This window comes from Ambystoma mexicanum, chromosome 11 (genome assembly GCF_040938575.1).
Source record: "Ambystoma mexicanum isolate Mex_15411 chromosome 11, UKY_AmexF1_1, whole genome shotgun sequence".
In the NCBI taxonomy this organism is placed as follows: Eukaryota; Metazoa; Chordata; class Amphibia; order Caudata; family Ambystomatidae; genus Ambystoma; species Ambystoma mexicanum.
The window spans coordinates 166,756,046-166,782,309 of NC_090934.1; the positions used below are offsets into that span (position 1 = coordinate 166,756,046).

The following is a 26,264-nucleotide window of genomic DNA, read 5'->3' on the forward strand; positions in this document are numbered from 1 at the left end:
TGCTAACTACGCTCATGGGTCCTCTGTTAGTCTATGCATTCGGCGCCATTGACATTTTTGTTGTGGAAAACAGCTTCTCTGGTGGCCCTTACCTCGGCACGATAAGTGGGAGGGATCCAGACCCTCTCTTGTAAACCACCTTATTTGACATTCCACGAGACGAGGGTGGTGCTACTAAAGGCGCGCCCCTCCTTCATGCCCAAGGTGCCGTAGGACTTTCATCTAAATGAGCCCTTGGTGTTACCTGTATTCTTCCCGACGCATTCAGCGCCAGCTGAGAGGACTATGCACTTGCTGGATGTGGCTAGAGTGCTGAAGTTCTATGTGGACCGCACGGAGAGTTTCCAGAAGACGTTGCAACTTTTTTTGTAATTTGGCCCTGTGAACCATGGGAAGGCCCTCTCCAAGGCTTCCATTTCGAGGTGGCTCTCTGGCTGCATCACCCATTGTCACTGGTTGGAAAACCAACCGTTGCCTGGCCGTCCGAGAGCCCACTCAACCAGAGCGATGGCTGCAACTACGGCATTCCTGTCTGGTGTGCCCCTGCTTGACATCTGCAGGGCTGCCACGTGGAGGCCGACGCACACCTTCACGAAGTTCTACTGCGTTGACAGGGATTCCAGGGCGCAACCTGTTCGCTTGAAGGTGAGCTTTGTGAGGAGGTAAGAGATGCTTAATGTTGAGATGCTTAATGTTGAGCCTTGCCACCGCCCTGGTTGTGCATATGTGTACTGCTGTGTATTCTTTATTCATGAGCATGTGAATCCATGCCAGACCCCATGCCGGAGAAGAAACAAGTTACTTGTAATTGTTGTTCTCCATTATGGGTGTGCATGGTTTCACATGTGAACCCTCCCGCCTGCCCCTCGGCGGCTCTCCTCTTGGTCCTACTGCCACTTTACGTGCTACCAAATCTGAAGATGGCTGCCAGAGGAGGGGCTTAGGTAGAGGGCAGTCAGGGGCTGGGGGCAGTATGACCCAGAGACCAGTGATTGGTTGTTAGGAGAAAGACCGTTCAGAAGTGAAACAAACTGATTTTTTCTTTACCGAGGATTCCCAGCCTGACAGGAAATATTCATGAGCATGTGAATCCATGCCAGACCCATGCTCGAACAAGTTATTTTCTCCCTTTCATTCCAGCCTAGCTGTCACACACCCAGCAGGGTGGCTGTCCTTGCCGGACAGACAGCCAGCCAATCATCACAGACTGCATTTGGTCTCCTAGGAGACTAAGCACAGGGGGTTTCGGGCACCTCACGCCCTTCCTGCCTACCTCCAGACACCCGGGAGCCAGGGGCGGGTTTCACCCGTGAATCCTGCCAAAGGCAAAATGAACAAAGCGACCAAACCTAGTTTGGGGTGCAGAGTAAATCTCAAGAAGGACCTTTCCACAAAGAAATGGTGAAAAAAGATGATCAGGCCATTTTGACAAAAATGGCACCCGTGGGTGCTTTGCTGCAGCTGCGAACGCAGCCCACGGTAAATGCACACCACGGTAGTAAAAACGAAACCACTGCCACCAGCCATTCAGTGAGGAAAGGGTAACTTAACATTTTTACTTGAGAAGCTAGACAAAAGGGATACTAGGTAACCCCTCCAGCACCCTATTGTAAGATGGTGTGTGCAGGGTCTAGAAATTTACAAATGTAAGTCAGTTTCACTTTACTGCTCTGGGAAACAGTAGTTTATCCCAGAGAAGTTATTTAAGCTTTGGGACATCTAAGACTTCCCTGTGTCACTGCACTAAAGGTGTTGTGTGACACAATGTAAATGATGGTGCCTATGGAGTTTGTCAGGCTCCATAACCAAAAGAGAAACGGAGCACAAAAATCACATTTCTCCAGCATGGGGTCTGGCATGGATTCACATGCTCATGAATATTCCCCGTCGTCAGGCTGGGAATCCTCGGTAAAGAAAAAAACCAGTATCAGTTTCGTTTCTGATCTGTCTTTCGTAGTAGTAACCAATCACTGGTCTCTGCGTCATACTGACCACAGCCAATGACTGCCCTCCACCTAAGCCCCGCCTCTGGCAGCCATCTTCAGATTTTTACCGCACGTTCATGTGTTGGGATCCTCGTGCTATTGCTCTCGAGCGTTAGTGCTATTTTTTCGCGCTTTTTCACAAAAAACTTTACATTTTTCGGTCAAAAGAGCCTCAAGCTCCACCGATCCTACATCCGATTAACGGGGACCCGTGTCGGATTCTTCTACGCCCCTCAAGGGTGAAGATTTCGTCGAGCTACGCTTCGGAGGACTCCAGAAGCTTCTCAGGCCCGGTCTCGGAGATGGCCCAGGAGAAGGGAAGCTCGACGCCCGGAAAGCTGTTCAGGGTCTGTCCTGGATGCCAGCTGCAGAACCTCTTTAAGGAGGACGAACATTCTTTCTGCCTTTACTGCCTTCATGAGGACAAGACGCACGTGGAGAAGGACTGTGCGTTTTGCGGCAACATGTCGGAACAGACCATGAAGGACCGCCATCAACGTCTCGCCAACTGGCTGCAGGGTAAGAGCCCGTCCGGCGAGAAGAAGAAGAAATCGGAGCGGTCTTCTAAGACCTTTGAGGGCGCCCCGGCGACGGGGGCCCAACATAAGGCAAAGAACCGCGAGTCCGCTGGCACCGGGAGCGCCGAACGGTCGGGCTCTACGGGCGTCAGGCAGGGCGCACCCTCCCCGGCACCATCAACCACGAGCCAACGCTCTGGGTCGGGTAAGAGGAAGGCCGAGCACCCGGCGAAGCTCCTGGAGAGGCCCCGGTCGAGCTCTAAGGCAGAGGAGGAGCGTGGCAGTGCCCCCTCCCTCAAGGATAAGGCGGCGAGCGCGCCTAAAGTGGTGAAGGCCTTGATCCACCCGGCCAAGCCCTCTATCGAGAAAGTCGCGGCGGCCCTGGCTCAGCCTATGGAGGCTACACCAGTGGTGGCGACCTCGGGGCCCAGAATCTCCCTGCCTCCTCGGAGGGAGTCTTCTTTTGTGCCCATCGACAGAACCCCCGCAAAACTCCCCGTGGGGAAGAAGAAGGGGGGGCAGGGCGTCGTCGTAGATTCGACCTCAGCCTCAGACGAGGAGCTGATCGAAGTCTTAAGCCACGGCCTAGGCGTGGAAGAAGACCAGCCCGTCGGAGTGGTCCCCGACGCAAGTGACGACGACGACATCGTCGAGGATGCCGACGGGGCCCCTGCTCGCCCGTCGGTTTCACCTCTGCCAGCGCCGCAAGACAACTCGGCGGCCATTTTGTTGGCTTTGCAGTCCTTATGCTCCGAGATAAGGACGAGGCTACCATTACCGACGGAGGAACCTCTACCGTCGGGGGATCCAGAACCGGGACCTTCTGGTGTTCCCCCTACCAAGAAGAGAAGGATACATCCTCCACCTCCTTTTCAGCCGTCGCACCCCGTCCAGCCCTCCTCCCCGTCTACCCGAGGGGGTGATACGGGGACGGACACGGCAACGACAGGTACTGACGACGAGGCATACGACGCGGATATTCCGTCGTCGCCTCCCGCCAGGGCTTCCCCGCCCGACGAGATCGGATCGTTCCATGCCATGATCTCCAGGGCGTCCGAGCTTTTCCAACTCTGCCCTGAGGAGAAGAAAAAGGAAGGCTTCCTTTATCAGCGGCGTGAGGCCAAGAGGAAGACGGTCCTCGCAGTGCCTCTGTTGGACGACATCTGGGATGAGGGCCTTACGCTCCTCAAGAACCCGTCCACGACGCCAGCTAGAAGAGACCGGTACGAGAAAAAGTACCGGGTCCCGGACTCGGCCCCCCTGTGCCTCCGGGCACAGCCTACCCCGGATTCCGTCGTCTCCGCGGCGGCCAGGAAGAAAGCGGGGGGGGGGTTCGGCCTCCACATCGACTTCCCCGCCGGACGGCGAAGGAAAGAAATTGGATGCGATGGGACGCAGAGTCATCTCGTCGGCAGCGACGACGATTAAAGCGGCCAACGCCTTGGCGATCGTGGCTCGCTACGACAGGGAGCTCTGGTTCAAGATAGCTCCCCTGCTGGATTTTCTGCCGGACGACAAGAGGGCAGAGGCCCTGGAGATCCTGCAGGAAGGTGAGGTGGCCTCCGACCACGCCATCACCGTGGCGACGGACATCGCCGACACTGGGTTCCGCCAGTTGGGCAACGGTGTTTGCCTTCGGCGTCGTGGATGGCTCAAGGCTACGGACTTCCGCCAAGACGTCCAGACCAGAGTCCTGGACATGCCCTTCGACGGGAACAACCTGTTTGGGAAGGCTGTGGACGACTCCCTTCAGGCCATTAAGGCGGACACCGAGACGGCCCGGGCCCTCGGTGCCCTCCAGCAACGACGGACGCCCTTTCGGAGCAGCGGGGGCAAGGGTGCCTCCAAAGGTTCCGGCGGCGGTTTCGCTTCCTACCGTCAAGCGGCCCGCTCGTCGTCGCAAGAGGCCTACAGAGGACGAGGCAAGTCGGGTGGACCCCGCCGTCGTCGCCAAGGAGGTCAAGGCGGCAAGGCCGCGTCCAAGCAGGATTGAACCGGCCGCGGAGTCGGGCCCCCACCGAAGCACCCCGGTGGGAGGCCGGCTGGCGAACTTCGTCGGCGTGTGGGAGTCCATCTCCACCGACCGTTGGGTGCTGGACGCTCTGGGCCGGGGACACGCACTCGAGTTTCAGAGAAGATGCCCGCGTGTCCCCCCCGTGTCCAGGAAGGAACTTCACGTTCCTCAACTCCTTCTGGAGGTAAGGGCGATGCTCAGAAAGGGCGCCATCGAACTCGTCCCAAAGAGGCTCCGGGGCTCCGGAGTCTACTCAAGATACTTCCTCGTGAAGAAGACAGGGGGATGGCGCCCCATCCTGGACCTGCGACGCCTGAACAAGTTCATCAAGGCGCAGAAGTTCCGGATGGTCACCCTCCAGCACGTCCTAGGCCAGCTGGAGGAAGGAGACTTCCTATCGTCGTTGGACTTGGAGGATGCCTACTTCCACATTCCCATCCTGAAGGGGCACCGAAAATTCCTCAGGTTCGTGGTCCAAGGGCGCCACTTCCAGTTCAAAGCCCTCCCCTTCGGACTACGGTCGGCACCCAGGGTATTCACCAAGTGCCTCGCACCGGTGGCGGCGCAGCTGCGCCGCGAGGGGATCCACGTCTACCCCTACCTGGACGACTGGCTCATCCGCGCCAAGACGAGGGAGCTCGCCGTGGCCCACACGGCAAGGACCGTCCAACTTCTCACGGACCTGGGATTCTCCGTGAACTACGCCAAATCCCACCTGGTACCAGCTCAAGACGCACTGTTTTTGGGGGCAAGGCTCAACACAGTGTCCCTTCTGGCCTCCCCGTCGGAGGAAAGGACCAGGACCATCTTGGGCAAGGTGCAACGGATGTTGGTGGCCGACGCGGCCAAAGTGAGGTCCGTCAAGTCCCTCCTCGAAATGATGTCTTCCTGCATCTACCTCGTTCCCATGTGCAGGCTCCGGATGCGCCCGTTGCAGGAATTCCTGGACGCGCGTTGGATCCAGACGACGGGCAGCTTCGAGGAGAGGATCAAGCTCGACGAGAGCTTCCGACGAGTGATACGGTGGTGGGGCTCCCGCGCGCATCTGACGGCGGGCATGGACTTCCGGACCCCAGCCCACCAGGAGACAGTGACCACGGATGCCTCCCTGGAAGGGTGGGGAGCGCACACCGAAAATCTGCACGCAAGAGGACTTTGGCTCCCGACGGAGAAGTCCCTGCACATCAACGTCCTGGAGCTCCGTGCAGTGTTTTGGGCCCTCAGGTCTTTCCTTCCGTCCCTCAAGGGCAAGGTGGTGAGGATCTTCACGGACAACACCACCACCATGTTCTACATCAGGAAACAGGGCGGAACCAGGTCCCCAGCGCTGTCCAAGGAGGCGCAGGACTTGTGGCATTGGGCCATCGCCCAAGGGATATTTCTGGTGCCGTTTCATCTGGCAGGGATAAAAAACACCATCGCCGACTCACTCAGCAGGGAGCTGCGCTCGTGCCACGAGTGGGAACTACGGCAGGATCTAGTGGATCGCCTCTTCCGACGGTGGGGCACACCCCTGATCGACCTGTTCGCGACGGCGACGAACACCAAGTGCCGGAGGTTCGCCAGCAGGTTTCCCCAGGCGAGGAGCATGGGCGATGCTTTCTCGTTCCCCTGGGAGGGCCTGTTCCTCTACGCGTTCCCTCCCCTGCCTCTGCTAATCCGGCTCATCAATCAGCTCAAGAGGTCACGGTGCAGGATGATCCTCGTCGCACCTGCGTGGCCGAGGCAGATATGGTTCCCGGACCTTCTGGACTTGTCAGCGTCCCCGCCAATCAAGCTGCCGGCGGACGCGGATCTACTCTCCAGGGAAGGAGGCGCCATCCTCCACCACGACCCCAAGTCACTGAACTTGCAGGCCTGGCTCCTGCAGCGCTAGAGTTCGGAGGATACGACATACCGGCCGACTGCAGAGAGGTTCTTGCAAAGGCCAGGGCGTCCTCGACTCTAAAGTGCTACGGGCACAAATGGAAGAGGTTCTCTGTCTGGTGCCGCGCACAGGAGATTAACCCTCTACGGATTACGGCTCCCCAAGTACTGCCGTACCTGCTGACGCTGGCCAAGGCTGGACTGGCACACGCGTCCATCAAGATTCATCTTGCTGCGATCTCCCGATACACCAGAACCACGGGGCGGACGTCCTTGTGGTCTCATCGTCTGGTGAAGGAGTTCATGAAGGGACTATTCAGATCGTTCCCGCCGGTGAAGGCTCCGGCCCCGGCGTGGGAGCTCAACGTGGTGCTGACCAAGCTCATGGGACCTCCGTTCGAGCCTCTACACTCGGCCCCGTTGAAGTTTCTGTCGTGGAAAACAGCGTTTCTCGTGGCCATCACCTCCGCACGACGGGTGGGAGAGATCCAGGCCCTTTCCTGCAAGGCTCCGTACTTGACTTTCCACGCCACGAGGGTAGTGCTCAGGACGCACCCCTCCTTCATGCCCAAGGTACCGTCGGACTTCCATCTCAACGAACCCTTGGTGTTACCTGTGTTCTTCCCGTCGCCTTCGTCGCCGGCTGAGAGGACTTTGCACTCGCTGGATGTGGCTAGAGCGCTGAAGTTCTACGTGGACCGCACGAAGTGCTTTCGGAAGACGTCACAACGTTTTGTAAACTTTGGACCTGTTAATCAGGGGAAGGCTCTCTCGAAGGCCTCCATTTCCAGATGGCTCTCCGGCTGTATCATGTACTGTCACCGGTTGGCAAACCGACCGCTGCCTGGCCGTCCGAGAGCCCATTCTACCAGAGCGATCGCAGCTACCACGGCGTTCCTATCTGGTGTGCCCCTGCTGGACATATGCAGGGCTGCTACGTGGAGGTCGACGCACACCTTCACGAAATTCTACTGCGTCGATCGGGATTCCAGGGAGGAGTCCAGGGTCGGCCAAGCAGTGCTGCGCAACCTGTTCGCCTGAGGTGAGCCTGGTGAGGAGGTAAGATGCTTAATGTTGAGTTTGATGTAATGCTTAATGTTGAGCCTTCGCCACCTCCCGTGGTTGTGCATGTGTGTACTGCTATGTATTCTTTATTCATGAGCATGTGAATCCATGCCAGACCCCATGCTGGAGAAGGAACAAGTTACTTACCTGTAACTGTTGTTCTCCAGCATGGGTCTGGCATGGATTCACATGCGAACCCTCCCGCCTACCCCTCTGCGGCTCTTCACTTGGTCATACTGCCACTTCACGTGCTTCCAAATCTGAAGATGGCTGCCAGAGGCGGGGCTTAGGTGGAGGGCAGTCATTGGCTGTGGTCAGTATGACGCAGAGACCAGTGATTGGTTACTACTACGAAAGACAGATCAGAAACGAAACTGATACTGGTTTTTTTCTTTACCGAGGATTCCCAGCCTGACGACGGGGAATATTCATGAGCATGTGAATCCATGCCAGACCCATGCTGGAGAACAACAGTTACAGGTAAGTAACTTGTTCCTTAAATACATGAGAGCGTGGGAAAAAGGGTCTTGCTCTCTCCAGGTAAAAAAAAAATCAAGTCCTCAAAATCCAGCAAAGTTGCTTGGGGTCTCTACGGTAGAGGGAATTGGCACGATTCTGAGAATTCTCCCTAACAACCATACAGAAGTAGGAAATCTTCATCCAGATTCCCCTCACCAGAATCCAGGACTGAGGGATCAAGTAACTTTCAACCAGATCTGGCTATTCTTCTTTGGCACTGAGAAAAAGGCGCCAGAACCACAAAAGGCAACTGAAGCTAGCAGAACCCTTTGCTGCAGAGTCCCTCTCCCTAGTACTGCCACAGAAGTACACCAGACGTCCTCTTTAGTCACCACAACCAAGGACCAGGAACAGTGGTCTGCTACACTGCAACAGGAAGGCATCCAGCTGGACCGAATTCTACAATTCTTAGGTACTGTGGGGCTTGATGTACATCTACCTTTTGCCATTGTGGCGCTTCCTAGCTTGGGGAATACTATTTTAAACCCTTTTGAATTTACCTAATCTCACCTGCACTGGCCTCCCAGCTTGTACTACTTCAGGGTGGCTCCTCTTGAGCTTCTGTGATTTTCTACTGAACTACTGATCATTTTAAATCTTAGTTCTAAGAAGAGTGCATCCTAACTTTGAACTATCCCATTGACATTAGCTGCCCTAACTCTGTAAAGGCTCCTCTTCTGAACCTATTGGCTTCGGCAGTGCTTGTTCCCTTATTCAATTGTTGAACACTATTATTGATGGGATACAAGACTGCCTACATCCCTCTCGGGGAATCTAACTGGTTTTCTACTTAAAAAGTATGTTCTGTTCTGACTTTAACTTTTCCCTCCTTGAAACTCAATATTGTAATGGCAATCACAAATAAGTGTGAATGCTTAACTCAAATGAGGTCCCTCAGTGTGGTGGAATATGTTTAGCATAAGAAAAGTTGACTCACCTAGTTTATTGCAATGGTTGAATAGAATCCTAACTTTGGGATTGTTACTATTAGTTGCTGCTTTTTAAAGAAGTCTAAAGTGTGTGTGTGTGTGTGTGTGTGTGTGTGTGTGTGTGTGTGTGTGTGTGTGTGTGTGTGTGTGTGTGTGTGTGTGTGTGTAAATAAATATTTATACTATAACTTTGTAAGTGTTTACTTGGATACCTGTATTTACTAATTTCATTGTACAGCTCTACTGCTCACGTTACCCCTATCAAAGTGGGCCTGGCTGCTCAGTCACTCTACCAACATGTGTAGTACAGGCCTATATTAAAGTTGGGTTACCTAATACCAAGAGATGATTCTAGTAAAGTCCCACACCAGTTGGACTCTACAAATACGTACCGAACACCAGAGATGCTTCAAGGTGCTAGAGCACAGGTTCCTTCTACGAAGTCCCTGAACACTTTCTACTAACTCTAAAGTCAGTACTTGTTCGACGAGAAATCCTCTGTGTTAGGCAAAGATTGTATGCAGTACCCTTTGGGTGCTCTACAGCAACCCTGACTTCCTGGCAATAGGAACCCTAACTTTGGTATAAGTCTTTACTACACAGGTTGGTAGCGTGTTGAGCAGCCAGGCTTATCTCAAGACGGTCAATGTGAGCTGTAGGGGAGTTAGAGATTCACAGGGTAAAGTATTCAAATAAACTCTTACACACAAGGTTGCTTGAATAAACAATTATTGATTTATCAGTCAGTTAGAATAAGCCTTCTTCAGAAGGGAGCAATATAACAGTAACACCCATTAATATCTTACTGTTGCATTTAGAATACTCTTAGAAATTGGTTAAAGGACAAGGTTGTTACCTGAGAAGTTAGACAAAAGGAGATACCAAGTAACCCCTCCAGCACCCTATTGTAAGATAGTGTGTGCTGGGTCTCGAAAGTTACAAAAGTAAGTAAAGTCAATATCAATTTACTGCTCTGGGAAGCAGTAGTTTATCCCAGAGAAGGTATCTAAAATTTTGGGAAATCTGATAAGACTTCCCTGTGCCACTGCACTGAAGGTGCTGTGTGTCACAATGTAAAAAGATGATGCCTATGGAGTTTGTCAGACTTCAAAACCAAAAAGTTAAATCACAGTAAAATACACGAGAGTGTGCAAAAAAGGTCTCTTTCTCCAGCATGGGGTCTGGCATGGATTCACATGCGCATGAATATTCCCCAGAAATAGATTGAGCGTCCTGCAAAAATGTATTTATTTAAATTTGAGTGGTGTCACTCACCCTACTTGGTGCTTATTTGAATAAGAAACTCCCTACATTTTGTCCTGAAGGTTGCATAAACCAAGGGGCGATGAATGTCGACGTCCCGCAGAGACAACTGAAACACATGTAGACGTAGGTCTATGTGAGTAGGAGCACATGGACGGAATCATCAGACAATTTGAGAGAGGACTCTTTTCATTGTGTTAGAATTGGAGGCTGATTAATATGAGGCCATGAAGACCTATATCCCATATATCCCATTGATTTGGTTGATAAAGAAGCAAAAAGTTGAATGAATGGTAGGAGTGAATCAGTATGAGTGGAATTTGTAGATATTTTGTACGTTTTATGAGTATTTTATATGAATTTTGATATGAAAATAAGTTTTTACAACTGATAATTGAGCATTTATTGGTATTTATAAACAGATAAATGTGTTGAGTGGCTATTCCCAGTTCCGTTGGTCCAATTTATTTTGATTACTGTATAACGCCTGAAGGACCAGGGACCTTAATCAGGCATCCCTTTTGTTTATAATAATCTTCACTTGGTCATACTGCCACTTCTGAGGATGGCTGCCAGGGGCTGGGCTTAGGGAGAGGGCAGTCATTGGCTGGGGGGCAGTATGACCCAGAGACCAGTGATTGGTTACTACTAAGAAAGACAGATCAGAAACAAAACCGATACTGATTATTTTCTTTACCGAGGATTCCCAGCCTGATATGAGCATGTGAATCCATGCCAGACCCATGCTGGAGAACAACAGTTACAGGTAAGTAACTTGTTGCTTCTCCAAGTTATAAATAAAGTCCTAGAGTCCATCAAACATGCTGTGGATCTTGAAGATAGAGGGGAATTGGCACAATTCTGAGAATTCTCCCTATCGCCTATTTTTTTTGTTTTCCTGTAGACCCAGTTTAAGGGCACTGCAGTGATCTTCATTGCTAACTGGTATTACCAAGAAATTCGTTTGAGCATCTGCCATTCCAAATATTTGAAATAAATAAACTGACGGCCCAACCATTAGTTGACCTCTTGCTACATTCAATACTTACAACATAAATTTGTACTGCCAGATCCTTGTATTTAGCAAAGTGGCAAGAAGTACGTTCAAACAGGAACCAAGTTGTAAATGTTTCAGTATGAGGATGTTGTAAAATTTAAACTTTTACTGAAGGGTTTAAATGTGCATCTTTAATTTATCATTTTAAACAGGCGGCGAAGAAGCCCCACGCCACCTCCAGCCAGACGGCGGCGCACTCCTACTCCTCCTCCTCCTCCTCCTCCGCCACCGCCGCGGCGACGTAGATCTCCTTCACCTCTAAGGCGGCGGTAACTTAACAGCTCAAAGTAAACACTGAAATTAGATTTTTGCCAAGTATATTCTTTTATAAGTGTACCAAACTTTAATTTCCATTTTTTCTAGGACTCCAACTCCTCCTCCACGCAGAAGATCCCCTTCTCCAAGAAGGTACTCTCCACCAATACAGAGGAGGTACACGCCTTCACCACCTCCCAAAAGAAGAACTGTTACACCTCCACCCCCACCCCTTCTTAAACGAAGACTGTCTCCATCCCCACCACCTAAACATAGAATGATACATTCTTCACCACCTAAACAAAGAAATTCTCCAGTGACAAAGAGACGCTCTCCTTCCTTGACATCAAAGCAGCGAAAAGGCTCTCCACCAAGCAGGTCACATCGGGAGGCGCGATCTCCGCAACAGAATAAAAGGCATTCGCCTTCCCCTCGTCCAAGACCGCCGCGCATCTCTCCTACTCCTCCTCCACTCCTTCGCAGGGGTCCTTCTCCCTCCCCTCCAAGAAGGCAGCTATCGCCATCTCCAATCACCAGGCCTATACGAAGAGTTTCACGTACTCCTGAACCAAAGCAGATTGCAAGGTGAATTCCTTTGTTGTTAAACTGAGAGCGATTTAATTTAGTCTGTGAACTTTTGTTTCCAGGACACATTCTTATTACACCATGTCACATGATGGGCATTCCTATTTCAAAGTTATATAATTTTTAATTTGAGGCATTTATTTGATAAGTGGAGTGGCAGCTATTAAATGCATTATTGTAGCAACATTTCTTATTTGTCCTGCTAAATACAAGATTTGTATAAAAGGGAAAAAAAATTCTGCTAGTCTAGAAATATAGATTTGGAATGCACCCTATGGAAATAGCCAGTCAATGCTGCTGCGGTGCCGCATGTTAGGGCAGTTTTTCTGAAGGGCTTATCAAATCCATACAACTGAGACAGTACACTGTTAGGCAGAGTTTGTATGCAGTACCCTTTGGGACGACTACACACAACTATGACTACATGTGTAAGCAAAACCAACCTTTAGTATAAGTCTGTACTACAGTTTTGGGTAGTGGAGCTGAGCAGCCAGGCTTATCTCAAGAGGGAATGTGAGCTGTAAGGATGTTACAAAGAGGTCTACAATCACAAGTATTCAAATAGACTCTTACACTCAAGGTTTCTTGATTAAACAATTATTAATTTAAGTCAGTTGAATAAGCCTTCTTCAGAAGGGAGCAATATATATGTAACACAAAAATACACTTCAAAATACACACTTAGTTTCTCTAAATCAGCAAGTACCTATTTGGGATGGCACACAGATTCGTCCCACACCCTGAGGTTACTTGAATAACTAGGACACTGTTGACATTAATATATCACTGGTACATTTAGATCAATACTGAGCTTGGTGTCAAAGAAAAGGGTTTGGGAATAAAACAAAGGTTAACAAATATTCTGAAGCAGATAAGTACTTTTGAACCCCCCAATGCAAAGTAAGTTAACCCTTTCCTGGTGGAAAGGTAAAGCACAGTCCGAGGTAAGAGTCTTTCAGGGAGCCAAGCCAGCCAGTGTTAATTGAGCAAAAGTCTAGGTGAGTTTAAGTACTTCTTGCAGGTAAGTAAAAGTCTTGCACAATGTTTTAGAAGTCTTTGTAGAGAAGAAAAATAGGATCACTGTAGAGCCACACGCTGGAAGGCTTGTGAGGGGCAAAGCTGCAAGCAACTCTGCAAAAGCAACCAAGACCAGTCTCAACTGAGAACTAGCAAGGCTACACGAGAAGAGTTAAGTACCCTTAGTTTTAAAGTACCTTTGGTTAGAAGAAATTGGTTCCAGCTGACTTCTGTTTCTGTGTAGGTCCGCAGATCCTGTTGTTCCAGGCCTCCGTCGTGGGGACAAGAGGGAGGACATCTGGGGACTCCTGCACTACAAATTGAAGGTCGGCGGTAGCAATGGGAAAACTTCAGATCAGCAGCACTTTGTGGTTTCAGCTCCTCGCGGCTCTCGTAAATACCACTGCGGTTCTCTAATACCACTATGGACTTTCCTCGCATCTGGGGTCCAGCACTCTGTTGAGGTGGCTCAGGCTTGGTCAGTCCTGCTTCCTGGGAGTCCAGAGGATCTTCCTGGAGCTCAGGTCTGACTTAGACACTCACTCGATTCTGATTTTCTTTTCCTGGCACTTCGGTTCTGCAGCAGCAATGGAAGTACATCAAGCTTTGAGAGGTTTTCCAGATGAGCTCATCTTGTAGTCGATTGGTCCCACCAACCAAGGGGAGAAGTCGTCCTTTGCAGGTCTTCTCTAGTTGAGGCGAATTTGGAGCTTCAGCACTGCAGCAGGGCTTCACCGGGCAAACCAACGGTCCAGGAGTTGCAGCAGGTGTCTCTTCCAAGTCCTCCTTCGGATTGTATGATATTCATATATCGTACATCACCATGTAAGGTATTAAAAAATCGTGGGGGCTTATTGGACTTCACCCTAACCTTAGAACCACAAACAAATGCAACAGTCAAGAAATGCTTTTTCCTCCTCCTCCTCCTCCTCCACGCGGCAAGAAGAATACTACCTTTCCTCTCCTTCACGCACAAAACACTCTCAATCCTGGCCCTCATCGTGTCAAGAATCGACTATGCAAACAGCCTCTACCTCGGAATACCAGAATACCTCCTGAAGAAACTACAACGGATCCAAAATACAGCAACCAGAATACTCCTCAAATTATCCAGAAGAGACCACATCTCCTGCCCTAAAAACACTACACTGGCTCCCAGTCAAACATCGCATCACCTTCAAAACAATGTGCATAACACACAGGGCAATCGGTGGACATGGAGCAGACATCCTACAAAAATAAAATAACAATCTACAAGTGAACGAGACTCCTCAGGTCAAACAACGAAATCCGCCTGGAACTAAAACCATACCTTAAGAAAAAACTTGGAGGCACCTCCTTCTACCACTTAGCTGCAAAAACCTGGAACAACATCCCAAAAGAAATAAGAAACACCAAAGATCACCTTAAGTTCAGGAAATTACTAAAAACCTGTCTCAACACCAGACACAAACTGAAAACCGAAACAACGGAAAGAAAAACAACTACTAAACTTAGGAGGGCGCTGACAACACCCAGAACCGACTAAGAAACTCCCACCACAACTAGACCGGTAACGTCAAGTCAAAAAAAAAACACAAGCGACACCCATTAAGACAGAATCAACAACCCCAGCCAATTCTGCCAACTTCCTCACTCGCCCCTTAATTGCTACCAAGTACCACACTGTTATAGAGTTTTCTATATGTTAGCAATCACCACACTTGAACTGAGTTGTGGACTTTAGCAGGTACACTGGCGATATGAGTGGAAAAGGAAGGCAGGTAAGGTTTATGAAGGAAGTTGATGGAATGGGTGGCCAGATATGAACGGGACAGTGGGAATACCGGACAAGCCCAGATCAGGACAGAGGTGCAGAAATGCCCCACTCTCCATCGAGCGAGATTACTGAAACCCAGCGCCACATTAAGAGACAGAAATGCTAACTAACCTATCCACTAACATTTTCCCCCTCTGCATACACCTCTCAAACTCCCAACCAAACACAACCACAAACCTACAGCACAACAAACCGCACAAACTTCACTAGATTGCAACAACAAAACAAAAACACACACACTCACAACAGTAAACAGCGACTACCGGCCGCAAACATCCTAGGCCCAGCAAACTGACCCACCGGGCTGAGACTGCCAACAGCGCATCACTGCTCTCTTGCACTTTTCCACCTTCCTCCCACTAACTCACCCTCTTTCAGTGCTGCCAGAGCACCAGGGGACCACTCCGGTGGTGATAATGCGCGGTACAAATATCCTTTACATTCCTTCGTCCAGTGGTCGAGACTGCCTTCGAAGCAAAAAGCCTTGCCTTGTTATGCAGGTTTCTCCCATTCATTTGCAGCCTAGCTGTCAATCACACAGCAGGGTGGCTGTCCTCTGAGGACAGCCCTCCAGCCAATCACCCTTGGGTGCATTCCTGTAACCAAGGAGACGAAGCACAGGGAGTTTCGGGCACCTCCCTTGCTTCCTTCCCTGCTAAACATGCTGGAGCTAGAGGCGGGCTCCACTGGTGAATCCCGCCAAAGACAAAATGAACAAAGGGACCAAACCTGGTGTGGCACGCAGCGTAACTCTCAAGAAGGACCTTTACAACAAGAAATGGCGAAAAAAGACGGCCGGGGCCATTTTGATATAATTGGGCACCCATGGATGCTTTACTGCAGCTACAATTGCAGCACGTGGTAGAAACACATAATGGTAGGAAATAGTAAACCATTGCCACCAGCCATTAATTGTAGAAAGGGTAACATACAATTGTTACATGATAAACTAGACAAAGGGGATACTAAGTAACCCGTCCAGCACCCTATTAAAAGTTAGTGTGTGCTTGGTCTAGAAAGTTAAAGTAGTCAATTGCACTTCACAGCTCTTGGAAATCGTAGTTTCACCAAGAGAAGGTATTTAAACCTTTGGCACCTCCAAGAGACTTTCTGTGCCACTGCATTGAAGGTGATGTGTGTCACAATGTAAAGATGTTGCCTATGGAGTTTGTCAGACTCCAAAGTAAAAAAAAAAAAGTCCAAATCACAGAAAAATACATGAGTGGGAAAAATGTCTCGCTCTCTACAGGTTAGAAATCAAAAGTCCAGCAAAAAGAGCTAGGGTTCTCTAAGGTAGAAGGGAATTAGAACATTTCTGAGAATTCTCCCTAACAGCAGAGCAATGTTATAGAAGAGGGCTGGAACAAACACTTGACGGACAACTTTGAAAGGGTTACTTTTGAAGGAATTCCGTGGGTTTGGTTCATCACAATACCGTAGAAGAAGATTTAATAAAGAAATCATCGTCCTCAGGGGCTTCAGTGGCCTAACAAATCAAATATCCTCATGTGGTCGAGAATACCTGTGGTCCTCTACAGGGGGGGTGGTGAGGACTGGACATCTCCCTGCTTCATGGAGAGGCTCTACGATAATCCCAATTTTCAAGATTGGAGATCGGGAGGATCCAAGTGTTAGGTAAGAATTGGTGCAGTCCAATGTAAATCCAATAGTGAGAAAAATTAACTGGGAAAAGCTTTAAGCCAAATTGTGAAAATGTTTGATCCATCACAATCGGTGCCCTTAGCCCTGAGATAAGAATTGGGTCATCTGTCCCTGTGATCACTGATACATTGGAGAGTATTATCACTGTACACATTAATATTGGTTCCACCGAAGAACTCCCTCTGAAGAAATGGAGGGAATGCTGAGAAAGAATACTCATCTGTTTTTTGAAGGGGTTAAGACCAAGTGTCTTGGAAACACTTCTGGTGTGTGACTGTGATCAAGGGGATTTGATTCAAAATCCAATGAATGTAAAAGAAGCCCTGTAGAGGGTAGATTGGATAAATACGATTTCAGTGATACGTGCATTGAAAATGTATGTCTGATAAACCCAGAGGTTGGTGATCAATGTACTTTAGGTGTTTCCCAGATCCTCGTGGGAGAATTGATTTTCTAAGATTTTGCCTTAATTTACTTCCTACAAGTGTCGTCTTAAATATAAGGTCTAGGGAATTGTACACCGACATCCTCTGTCCACTGTGTGGAGGTGGTGAAGAACAATCTCTGAAACAATATTGTTTGTGTGATGGGTCCTGGTAGCTTAGAGCTAAGAGATTGTCTAGGTTGTAGATGACTGGTGGCTAAAAACATCGTTTTGGGAAGAATGGTAGCCGCACACAAAACAATGTTAGTGCTGAACATTTTGAAAGACCTAAGTTTGACCAGTGACTTAAATGTTTGAAATGAAGGAGTCTTAATCAAATGAATGTCTATGTACATTTGTATTCCTTTTTATTTTTGTACAGAAGTGTGCCTAATTTTCGTGTTCTGATGGATTTTGAGACTTCTTACTTATTTAAATCTATTTTATATTTTTTGTATGTGAAAAGCTGTAATTCGGCAAGAACACCATAAAAAAAAAAAGTAAACTACACCTAGAAAGTAAGCCTTCACTTACCTGCGTTATGCCAGAGCAATTCTCTTTGAAACTGCCGACATAAGCATTTTCCTCTTTCATGGGTGGCCAATTATTGAAGATGCTCCCCCTGTGGCGTCTCTCTGATCTCAGGGTCAGGATATTCTGGAGGAGAGTTTTGAACCATGATTCTCTAGAAGCGAGTCTCAACCGCCTTTCCCATTGACTTGCGTTGAGGGTGGTCCTGCTCTGCTGCATTTTCCTCTGGGGCTGCTGGTTTGTCTGCTGGCCTGGATCTTTTGATTGGGTTCTCTGGTCTTCTCTGGCATTCATTGCTGCAGAATATGTACCAGTGCGGTAAAAAATAGACTTCTCTTCATACAAGCAGATGGCCTGTATACTTTTTTGCCATTGATTCCTATGAAACATTCTACTTGTTATTGTTGGGTAAGAATTAGTGCAGTCCAACCGGTGAGGACTACACAAGTCTTATCTGCTTGGTATTAGGGAACCCACCTTTTTAATATAGGTCTGTACTACACAAGTTTGTACTGTGACTGAGCAGCCAGGCTGATCTTAAAAGGGGTTATGTGAGCTGTAGAACTGTACAATTGTTTATTTATTTCTAATGCGTACCAGACCCAAGGGTAACAGGGCGCAGCAGTAAGAATATGCAAGGCTTACATAAGTTACAAGTATGGTCATAATAAGACATAAGACATATATACAAGTGTACAAGTTAAGCAGGTTATGTACAGGTAGGACACCAAAGCAAATTTTACAGTGTAATAGGGCTGGGGTTGAGGAAGCCTCGGTGAAGGTAATGCAGTGGCACAATCTAGTGGTCAATAGAATTGAGCAGGTTGATATAATTACTTCTGAAGTGTAAGTATGGTGGATCTGCTCTGAGCCAGTGAGGCAGGGAGTTCCAAAGTTTGGATGCCTTCACGGGAAAGCGATTACCGCCGATTTTAGGAAGTCTGAATCTCGGTACCATAAGGCAATTTGCGTTACTGGCTCTCATGGGTCTGATAGACGTTCTTCTGTGTAGTCTGTCTACAAGGTAGCTAGGGGCAGCATTGTTTAGTGCTTTGTGGGCGAGGGAGGCCTTTTTTAGCTGAATTTTATTATGGGTAGATGGCCACTTGTATTGGCGTCTAATTGCAGAGATGTGTTCTCTTTTCTTTATGCCTAGTGCAGCTCTTAAGGCGTTATTTTGGAGAGTTTGGAGCCTTTGGATAATAGCTCTCTTAGCGCCACTATATAGAGCATTACAGTAATCTAGCCTAGAAAATATTAGTGCTCTAGCCAGGATCATACAACTGTCATTAGAGAGGAATGGTTTGCATGCCCTGATAAGCTTACAGGTGTAGGCAGTGGTGGAGGCCGGAGAGTTCACTTTTTTGTGGAAGGACATGGTTGAGTCAAGGTAAAAGCCAAGGGTTTTTACCTCCTTGGCTACCCTAATGATATTTTCATCGATAGTGAATGAAGACTATTCATGGCCTAGTTTCTTCAGGTTAAGGTGGGTACCCATTTAATCAACTGTCTTATCATTCAGGCATAAACCGTGTGTAGCCATCCATGCCTGGATGATGAGATGCACTCTATTCAACAACGCTGAGTCCTTGTCATAATCCCCAGAAAGTGGGAGGAGAATCCGAGTATCGTCTGCATAGTTAGTGTAGGTGATGCCCAGAAGGTCCAGATAATCGAACAAAGGCTTGGTGACTATATTGTAAAATGTAGGGGAGACACAAGAGCCCTGGGGTACACCACACGTGATAGGGACCGGGTCCGCGCTGCCGATGGGCAGAAGACCCTCATAGTTGTATCACTCACAAATGATTCTATCCATCTGATGGCCTCTGATGAAAAGTGAGCTGCTGAATCCATGTGACTACAGAGGACCTTATGATCCACAAGGTCAACCCAGCTGAGCGATCTAGCAGTAGGAGGAGGGCTGTTTTGCCATTATCTCGCAACTCATCAACCTGTGTTTTTCATTCGATGAGGGCAGTTCTGATGCTTGTTAATCTGCTAAGAATAACATGCTGTGCATATGGTCCGACATCCAGTGGTAACCGCAGAGTATTGCATCTTGTCTTTCGGGGGACTGAAAGGGGACGTCGGCATTGGCGTTTCTGAAACACTATCCCTATCGTGACGTGTGTAGTACCCAAAATCCCTCATGTGCCTAGGTCCCTCAGATTGTTTTTTTCCGCCCAGATAACTGGTCGCCCTATAGCAGAGCTCTTCATGAGACATTGTTTATCTTACCGAATTGTCGGTTATTCCCCGTTAAGTCACTTCGCCTATCAAGAACATCTTTGACGAAGACTACGGGGGAATCGTCTACAGTTGTGGGTTCCGGCGCCTAAGATCCGGCGTTCGGACTTCCACGTGGTCGGGCCTTCTGGCCGGCCTACTCAGTAGGGAGAGTGGGCTCAGGGTTTGCCATACTGTTATGTCTTTCCTCTTTTCCACTGCTTTACTTTTTGGTCTGGCCACCCTTCCCTTCTGCTATGGAAAGGACTCCATTTAGATTCTGCCCTGTGTGTAGGGTCAGAAATCTGTGGAAAGATGAGCACACGTCGTGTAACGCTTGTCTTCCCCCTAGAGCACGGCGAGAAGCGGTGTTCGGCATGTAAACTCCTTAAACCTAAACCCCTTAAGGAGCGCCGGGTGAAGCGGTGGGGCGCGTACGGAATGTCACGCGTGGAGACCTCCCCTGCCGCGACACCAGCCGAAAGTGACGGGGGTACATCGGATGACCAAACGTCCAACACGGACGTTATAGACCTTTCCAGGCTCGACTCCGGTCTTGCTGCAGGGACCACACCCGGTGACAGGGGTGTACAATCTCACCGCACAAAGCACACAACCCAAGCGCCCTCCTCGACGACTTTGTCGAAGAAGGCGAAAGCGCCAACGGGTCTGCCGAAAACTTCGGTGGCGCCCACGGATCGGTCTGATCCGAAGCCTTCCCCACATCCGCAGCAGCGCATGACGACTGGGCCTAAGAAACATAACAAGGGCGCTACTCCCCAAACTACATGCGCCGAAGTTTCTGAACAAAAAAATTCAACGGATTCCAAGGTTTACAAGGCCCGTACAGGCCCGAAAACTACGAGTAGGCCTCTACCCGAGAAGCCATCCGCTGGCCCTGGAAGACATTTTCACTGCCGGCACATCATCGGAGGCGTTGTCTCCCGAAGATTCAGTGACTATCCGTAAGAGCATCAATAGGATTGCTACGGCGGTGGGCCTAGTACCTGTTCCGCCCACAGTTATGGGCCAATCCGCCGAAAAGTTTTCCACTGATTGGGAAGACGATCCCGAAGACTCTTACGAAGAAAGCCAGGTACCCCTCTCAAGCACCCTGAGGAGATCCTCTCAACGCCTTGGGACGGAGAACACAGTATCTACTCAGCTAGGTCCATTTGGGTCATCCAAGTGGACCACGGAGCAATTCGAGGGGTGTATGGATCGGTTGGAGCAGTTTTTCAGGGCTTCTGATCAACCTCTGCCGAAAAAAGCTTGGGTAGACCCTAACCCTCGCACACAAGATGTCCAACACCAAGTTGACTATCAAGAAGATGTCCAGATGGACACGTATAGAGACATCTATACAGAAGAAGAGTAGTCTTTTCTGGACAACTATGGGGAAGATCAAGGGGCAACGGACAACTGGGAGGACTCCCAGCAGAACGATCACAACTCTGATATAGTTTGCCTCGACTCTCCCCCATCCACCCTGATTCGACAAGCTTCCCCGCTGGATGATCAAATGGCTTTCAACAACATGTTGAAAAAAGCGGCGGAATTCTTTAAAATTGCCACACTGGAAGCCTTGCCCGAACAAGATTTCGCGGAGGACATTATTAATGAAAAGCCTCCGGCAAGCCAGTCTATCCCTCTCTTGAGCACTGTAAAGAGACGGCTGGCCCCTTCCTTACTCGCATCCGCTCAGAGTAGGGCTGTGAACCCAAGGGTCGAAAAACTTTTCCGACCCTCCCCCACCGACCCGCTTTATATCAAAGGACACGCAATGCCAGACTCGCTGGTGATGACCAACACTCGCAAGAGAGCAGGGGTTCCCCTTGCCACGGGAGAGTCACCCCCGGACAAGGAGTCCAAAAGGTTGTATGCCTTAGGCAAACGGGTTACGTCGGCAGCGGCCTATACCGTCCAGATTGCCAATAACACAACGTTACTGGCAAGCTACGTCGACGCCCGATGGAACCTACTCCAGGAAGGCCTTCCGGAGCTTCCGGAAACCACCAAAGCCAAGCTTCTCGCCATTGTGTCGGAGGGCAAACTTGCCAATCAGAATGTAAAAAATACCCTGGACACCGCAGAGACAGCAGGCAGGTCTCTCGCAAAGGGTGCTCCCCTAAGGAGGCACGCGTGGCTGCGCACGTCGGGCTTCAGGCCTGAGACCCAGGCATCCATTATCAACAAACCCATCTCGGAGGCCAACCTTTTCGGGAAGGCGGTGGACGATGCGTTGGAGACAGCCAAGAAGGAGCACAAGACTATTAAGTCGCTGCACCAAATTTCCCAGAAACCCTCTTCACAGAGGGGCAGTAATTCTCGGTGGTCCTTTCGAGGACAAGCCCGCGCCGCTCAAAACAATTTCGGCACGGGCAACTTCAACTCAAGTCAACCTGCTGCAAGCCCCACTTACCGCGCTTCTGACCCCTCTGGGGGTAGTAAGAATAGAGGCAGAGGCTCCAATTCCAGAGGAGCGTCAACTTCGGGTCAGAAATGACCACCAAGTCCAGGTCCCCTCCCATGTCTCCCCGGTCGGGGGGGCGATTAACATCTTTCCTCAAGGCATGGGAGGGGATAACTTAAGACCAGTGGGTCTTCAAGACGGTCGCCCACGGTTACTGCGTGGAATTCGCCCGATCTCCACAGTTCAGACCGCGGAAACATTGACTCCTTTCAACGGAACATCTGCAGATCCTGATCCAAGAGGTGGAAGCGCTGCTGGGAAAGGACGCCATAGAAGCTGTCCCGATTCTTCAGGGAAACAAGGGTATCTTTTCAGTGTACTTCCTTGTACCCAAAAAGGATCTCACCATACGTCCTGTTCTAGACCTGCGCCCAGCTAGCAAGTTCATAAAGCCCCAGAAGTTTTGCATGGTAACACTGCAAGAGGTGATCCCATTGCTAAAACAGGGGGACTTCATGACAACATTGGATATGAAAGATGCATACTTTCATATTTCAATGCTGCCAGCGCACAAAAAATTCCTAAGGTTCGTGATTCAGGACAAACACTACCAGTTCAAGGTGCTCCCCTTCGGCATTGCCTCGGCGCCAAGGGTGTTACCCAAGGTCCTGGCAGTGGCACACCTGTGCAGACTTTCAGTTCCAGTTTACCCTTACCTCGACGATTGACTCATCACGGGAGACTCGTTTGTTTGTTTTTCGAACACCCAAAAAACAGTAGACCTACTGTTCAACCTGGGATTTTCTATCAACAAAAAGAAATCCAGCTTAGTCCCCAGCCAAGTAAAACAGTTCCTGGGGGATCTAATTCGTACGGAAGACTATCTAGTCTTCCCTTCCAGCGAGAGGGTTCAGAACATGCTCTCTCAAGGTCCTCAGTATGTAGCCAGTCGAGAGGTGACGGTACGCAAAGCTATGCGTTTGCTAGGGATGATGGCGTCATGCATATACTTGGTTCCCCACGCGCGGCTGTGCATGCGTCCCATGCAAGAGTGGCTCAACAGCCAGTGGTGTCAGGCCAGCGGACATTGGGAACATCTGTTAATTTGTCTCGCCAGCCCTCGTTCTTTCTCTGCAGTGGTGGTCGAGGGAGAACCTCTTGAAGGGGAAAACCTTCACCACCCCTGCAGTGGAAGCCACTCACGACAGACGCATCTCTCACGGGGTGGAGGGCTCACCTGCTTCAACAGACGGCTCACGGAGTGTGGTCCCCTCAGGTAGCGTCCAACCATATAAACCTACTGGAGATACTAGATGTGTTCAAAGCATTGAAAGCCTTTCAGGAGCAACTGCAAGGGAAGACTGTGCTGGTCCTAACCGACAGCACAGTATTACCTGAACAAACAGGGGGGCACTCACTCTCCAGGGCTATCCAAGCTGTCCCAAAACATCTGGATATGGGCTCTCAAACACAAGATGTTCCTGACATCCCAACATGTTCCAGGGGAACTCAATCTTCTGGCATTCTGGCAGACGTACTCAGCAGAGATTTTCCTCTGCCAGAAGAGTACGAATGGCGACTGCACGAAGACATTGTATCCAACGTCTTCGCAGAATGGGGTTTTCAGAGATCGACCTGTTCGCTACACAGGAGAACGCCCAATGCCAAGATTACGCCTCCAGGTACCCCCAGAACCGATCCAAAGGAAACGATCTCTGGATAACTTTGTCGGGGAAACTTGTCTATGCTCCCCCCCCACCCCCCCACACACCCCCCACAACTCCCCTTCTGAACAAAGATAGTACACAAGATGCGCCAGGAACCAGTCACCATGATTCTGGTGGCTCCCATGTGGGCCCGCCAACCTTGGTTTGCGCACCTGATGGAAATGTCCCTCTCCCCACCAGTCAAGCTTTCCTGCCCGTACATCATGTCTCAGGACAGGGGGGAGACTCTGCACCCATGCCCACAAACTCTGAACTTAGCAGCCTGGCTCCTGAGGTCATAGTTTGGACATCTGCAACTCCCTCAAAGATGCATGGACATACTGAGGGAGGCAAGAAAGCCTAACACACGTTATTGCTATGCCAGCAAATGGAAACGTTATGTCATCTGGTGCAGTTCCAAAGGCGTCAATCCCACCGATTGCTCGCCTTCACACATTGTGTTATATCTAACACATCTGTTGGACTCTGGGTTAGTCTTCAATTCCTTAAAGGTTCACCTAGTGGCGTTGTCAGCCTACACCACATCACAGCAGAAGGTGTCATGGTGGAAAATACCTGTGATTAAAGCCTCTATGGAAGGGGTTAAAAGAATGTATCCCCCATCACTCACCCAGCCCCTGGGTGCGATCTAAATGTTGTTTTAACTAGGCTCATGGGACCCCCTTTTGAGCCTATGCATAAAGCTAGTCTGAAAGACCTGACTTACAAGACAGCCTTTCTAGTAGCTATCACTTCTATCAGAAGAGTTGGCAAACTACAGGCCCTCTCGGTTTTGGACCCCTTTGTTACAGTCCACAAAGATAAGGTAGTTCTGCACACACATCCCAGATTTGCGCCGAAATTTATTTCGAAGTTCCATGTGAACCAGTCAATTGAACTACCCACGTACCTCCAGAGACCTACTAACATGGTCGAAAGAAGCCTTCACACACTAGATGTGCGCCGGGCAGTCATGTTCTACATGGATAGAACTAAACCACTGAGGAAAACTAAACAATTCTTTGTTTCAGTGGCAGCTGGTAGAGAAGGGGACCCTGTCTCTAATTCAGCAATATCAAGGTGGATTGTCAAATGCATCACACTATGTTACACTCTTGAAAAGAGAGAACTGCCCTTCAAGCCTAGAGCACATTCTACTCGAGGCACTGGGGCATCCATAGCATTCATTGCAAATGTTACACTAGAGTCCGTTTGCAAAGCGGCAACCTGGAGTTCTGCACACACCTTTACAAAACACTATTGCCTGGACACTCATTCTAGGTCTGATTCTCAGGTGGGACAAGCAGTACGCAGACATCTTTTTTCTACTGTTCCTTCTCACAACCCACCTCTAAATCCAGGTACTGCTCGCTAGTCTATGCACAGCATGTGATTCTAAGCAGATTAACAAGCATCAGAAGACATGCATTACTTACCGTAAAAGCATTTCTGATGATTGTATCTGCTTAGATTCACCTGTGCCCTCCCTGCTCGGGGTGGAAGGAACATAGACTTTTTACTACTTTCTCTCTTCATGTACTCACTCACTATAGCCTTGGGCTCCCTCATGGCAGAAAAAATACAATCGGAGGGACCTCGGCGCGTGAGGGATTTTGGGTACTACACACGTCACGATAGGGATAGTGTTTCAGACATGCCTATGCCGACGTCCCCTTTCGGTCCCCCGAAAGACGAGCTGCAATACTCCGCGGTTACCACTGGATTTCGGACCATATGCACAGCATGTGAATCTAAGCAGATACAATCATCAGAAATGCTTTTACGGTAAGTAATGCATGTCTTTCCGTCCCATGTAATGGGCGAAAACCAGACTATCTTGCTCCCATTAAGTTATCATTAAGTACAAGTAGCCAAGTAACACACACTTAAAGCTATATATAAATATTTATTTATAATATACAGAAGGATTAAATGAGCATTCTTTAAAAGGTTTTATCTACTAGTAACATTCAAAGTGTGGGTTCACTTTGTAAAGGACTATAAAAGTTGGTAAATACTTTATGCCAACACATTTTCCAGCTCACGGGTGTGACTTCAGTTAAGGTCAATATTGCACTTATTTTCAGTTATTAGTTCAGTTATTGAGTTGTAAAGGAAGGAAAAGGTTAGAATCCGATTTAGAACATACTTTCCAGAGTGTAAAACAATTACAAGCTCCCAAAGGGAGGCAGGTGAACATTTATCCCAGCAATAATAATGTCCACTATTATAACCTATGAGGGAACAAGTACTGCCAAATTCATTAGGGTTAGAAGGGTGCCTTTAGGGAGCCAGGACAGCCAAAGTTAATGAACAAAGTCTAAAGTTCTGATGCACTTCTTCTTAGGTACAGTCTTTACAAAGTTGGTAAATTCATCAGAAATCACAGTAACCCAAGTGAGCTACT

General features: G+C 49.1%; 1 protein-coding gene across 14 annotated transcripts in view; it reads left to right on the plus strand.

The window, feature by feature from the left end:
- SRRM1 (serine and arginine repetitive matrix 1) overlaps positions 1-26,264 on the plus strand; it is a 935,651-nt gene that overhangs the window by 790,824 nt on the left and 118,563 nt on the right. For all 14 annotated transcript variants that reach the window (XR_011279577.1, XM_069622717.1, XM_069622715.1 and 11 more), the window contains 2 exons: positions 11,369-11,485; positions 11,580-12,056. Coding sequence is in view for 13 of the 14 variants with exons in the window: in XM_069622717.1 (XP_069478818.1) it covers positions 11,369-11,485; positions 11,580-12,056 (594 nt within the window). In the remaining variant the exon portion in view is untranslated. The remainder of the gene's footprint in view (positions 1-11,368; positions 11,486-11,579; positions 12,057-26,264) is intronic.